This window comes from Falco rusticolus, chromosome 18, assembly GCF_015220075.1.
Source record: "Falco rusticolus isolate bFalRus1 chromosome 18, bFalRus1.pri, whole genome shotgun sequence".
NCBI classification, from domain to species: Eukaryota; Metazoa; Chordata; class Aves; order Falconiformes; family Falconidae; genus Falco; species Falco rusticolus.
In genome coordinates this window covers 4,877,562-4,879,499 of record NC_051204.1, presented here as the reverse complement: position 1 = coordinate 4,879,499, position 1,938 = coordinate 4,877,562, and the positions used below count along the sequence as shown (strand labels likewise).

The 1,938-nt window shown below is 71.6% G+C and overlaps 1 protein-coding gene across 1 annotated transcript; it reads left to right on the top strand.

The window, feature by feature from the left end:
• SP6 (Sp6 transcription factor) lies at nucleotides 1-1,101 on the top strand. Its single transcript, XM_037411451.1, has one exon. It carries the CDS (start codon nucleotides 1-3, stop codon nucleotides 1,099-1,101), a length of 1,101 nt encoding a protein of 366 aa, XP_037267348.1.
• The last annotated feature ends 837 nt before the right edge of the window (nucleotides 1,102-1,938 follow it).

Sequence of the window (1,938 nt, the reverse complement as noted above, 5' to 3'; positions counted from 1 at the left end):
ATGCTCACAGCCGTCTGCAGCACCCTGGGGACCCAGCCCTCCGACGCACCCCGTGCCTCCCCGAGCCACCTGGACCTGCAGCCGCTGCAGCCCTTCCAGCCCCACGGCAGCGCCGCGGCCGGTGCCGCCGACTTCACCTCCCCGCTGCCCCCCCCGGAGCTGTCCCTGGCGGGTCCCGACGACACCACGTTCGCCAACCCCGGCACCTACGAGCCCCATGGCCCCCCGAGGTTAGAGCTGCCCACCGACGGCCCCACCGCCCCCGGCGCCTACGCCAAGCTGCTGCCGGCTGCCCCGGACATGGCGCATCCCTACGAGCCCTGGTTTCGGCCCCCCCCCCCTGGTGCCCCCGGTGAGGAGGGAGGTGTCAACTGGTGGGACCTCCACGCTGGAGCCAGCTGGATGGAGCTGCCCCCTGGGCAGGGTGGGGGGCTGCAGGTGCCTGGGCACCCCGGGCTGCCACCGGCCCTGGGGGGGTATGGCGGGGGGGAGCACCAGCTCTGCGCCCCCCCTGCCCACCTGCTGCCCCCACCCACCCAGCATCTCCTGGGACCGGAGGGGACGAAGGCACTGGAGGGACCCCCCGAGCCCCGGGGGCCGGAGACGGAGGGCGGTGGGCGGCCGAAAGGTGCCCGTCGTGCCGTGCCGCGGGGCGGGGGGCAGGCGGCGTGTCGCTGCCCCAACTGCCAGGAGGCGGAAAGGGGGGGTCCCTGCCCCGAGGGGGCGAAACGCAAACACCTACACAACTGCCACATCCCCGGCTGCGGCAAGGCGTACGCCAAGACGTCCCACCTGAAAGCCCACCTGCGCTGGCACAGCGGCGACCGACCCTTCGTCTGCAACTGGCTCTTCTGCGGCAAACGCTTCACCCGCTCCGACGAGCTGCAGCGGCACCTCCAGACCCACACCGGCGCCAAGAAATTTGCCTGCCCCGTCTGCGGCCGCGTCTTCATGCGCAGTGACCACCTGGGCAAGCACATGAAGACACACGATGGGGGCAAGGACGGGGGCGAACCTGAGGTCAAGGGCGCTGGGGACCCGTCGGCCAGCAAGGGAGGCAAGAGGGAGTCCGAGGGGGGTAACACCGCCCCCACAAACTGAGCTGCTGAGCCCCGGGGGGGACATGGATGGAGGTGGGGAGGACCCCGGGCGGGGGTCAGGGGGACCCTTTGGGGCCGGTCTCCGAAGGATGTTGGGGTGGGGGGCACAGGGCTGGCACCTTGTGCTCAAAGCGGTGGCAAGGCGGGGGGACCACGCCGGTGGCACAGCCCGGTCCCGCTGTGGCGGTGCTGGTTGGGGAGCGCCGGAGCTGCCCCGCGGCAGTTTCACTTGTCCCGCTCCCGCTCTCCCGCCCCGGTTCCCCCCCGTCCTCCCCCAGCTTCCCAAATCTTTTTTTCGGGAGGCTGCTGGCAGGCGGCAGGGCTGTGTGGGAGGAACATCAATGGGAGCCGAAGGAGCAGGCGCTGCCTGGGCACGTCCAGCCCAAAGGGGAGGAAGGAGGAGAAAGGGAGAGAGGAGAAACCCGGGAGCCTTCGCTCGGGGAGGGTGGCTGCAGCCCCCCGGCCCCCTCCCCATGGCCCCCTCCAAACTGTTGGCGTCCCAGGCTCAGCCCCCCAGCACCAGCCCTCTTCTGTCACCACTCACGGGGCGTTGGCACCGGTCACCCTGTCCCACGGGGGGGACACGGGGGTTTGGGGGAGCCAACGGCCGCCCCGCCTCGGCTGGGGATGCCGGGCTGGCAGGGGTCCCCCACCCCCTGGAGCCCCACTTGGGCTGGGGGCTGTGAATCCCATTTTGGGCCCACACCGAGGTTAAAATGGGGAAAAATGAAGCGCTGCTCGCCTGTGAGCTGGGGGCCGTGGGGGGCGTGGGGGCGGCGGGCGCGTGGCGTGGCGGGGGCGGTTGCCCAAGCACACACCTGCAGCTTTCCCACACCCA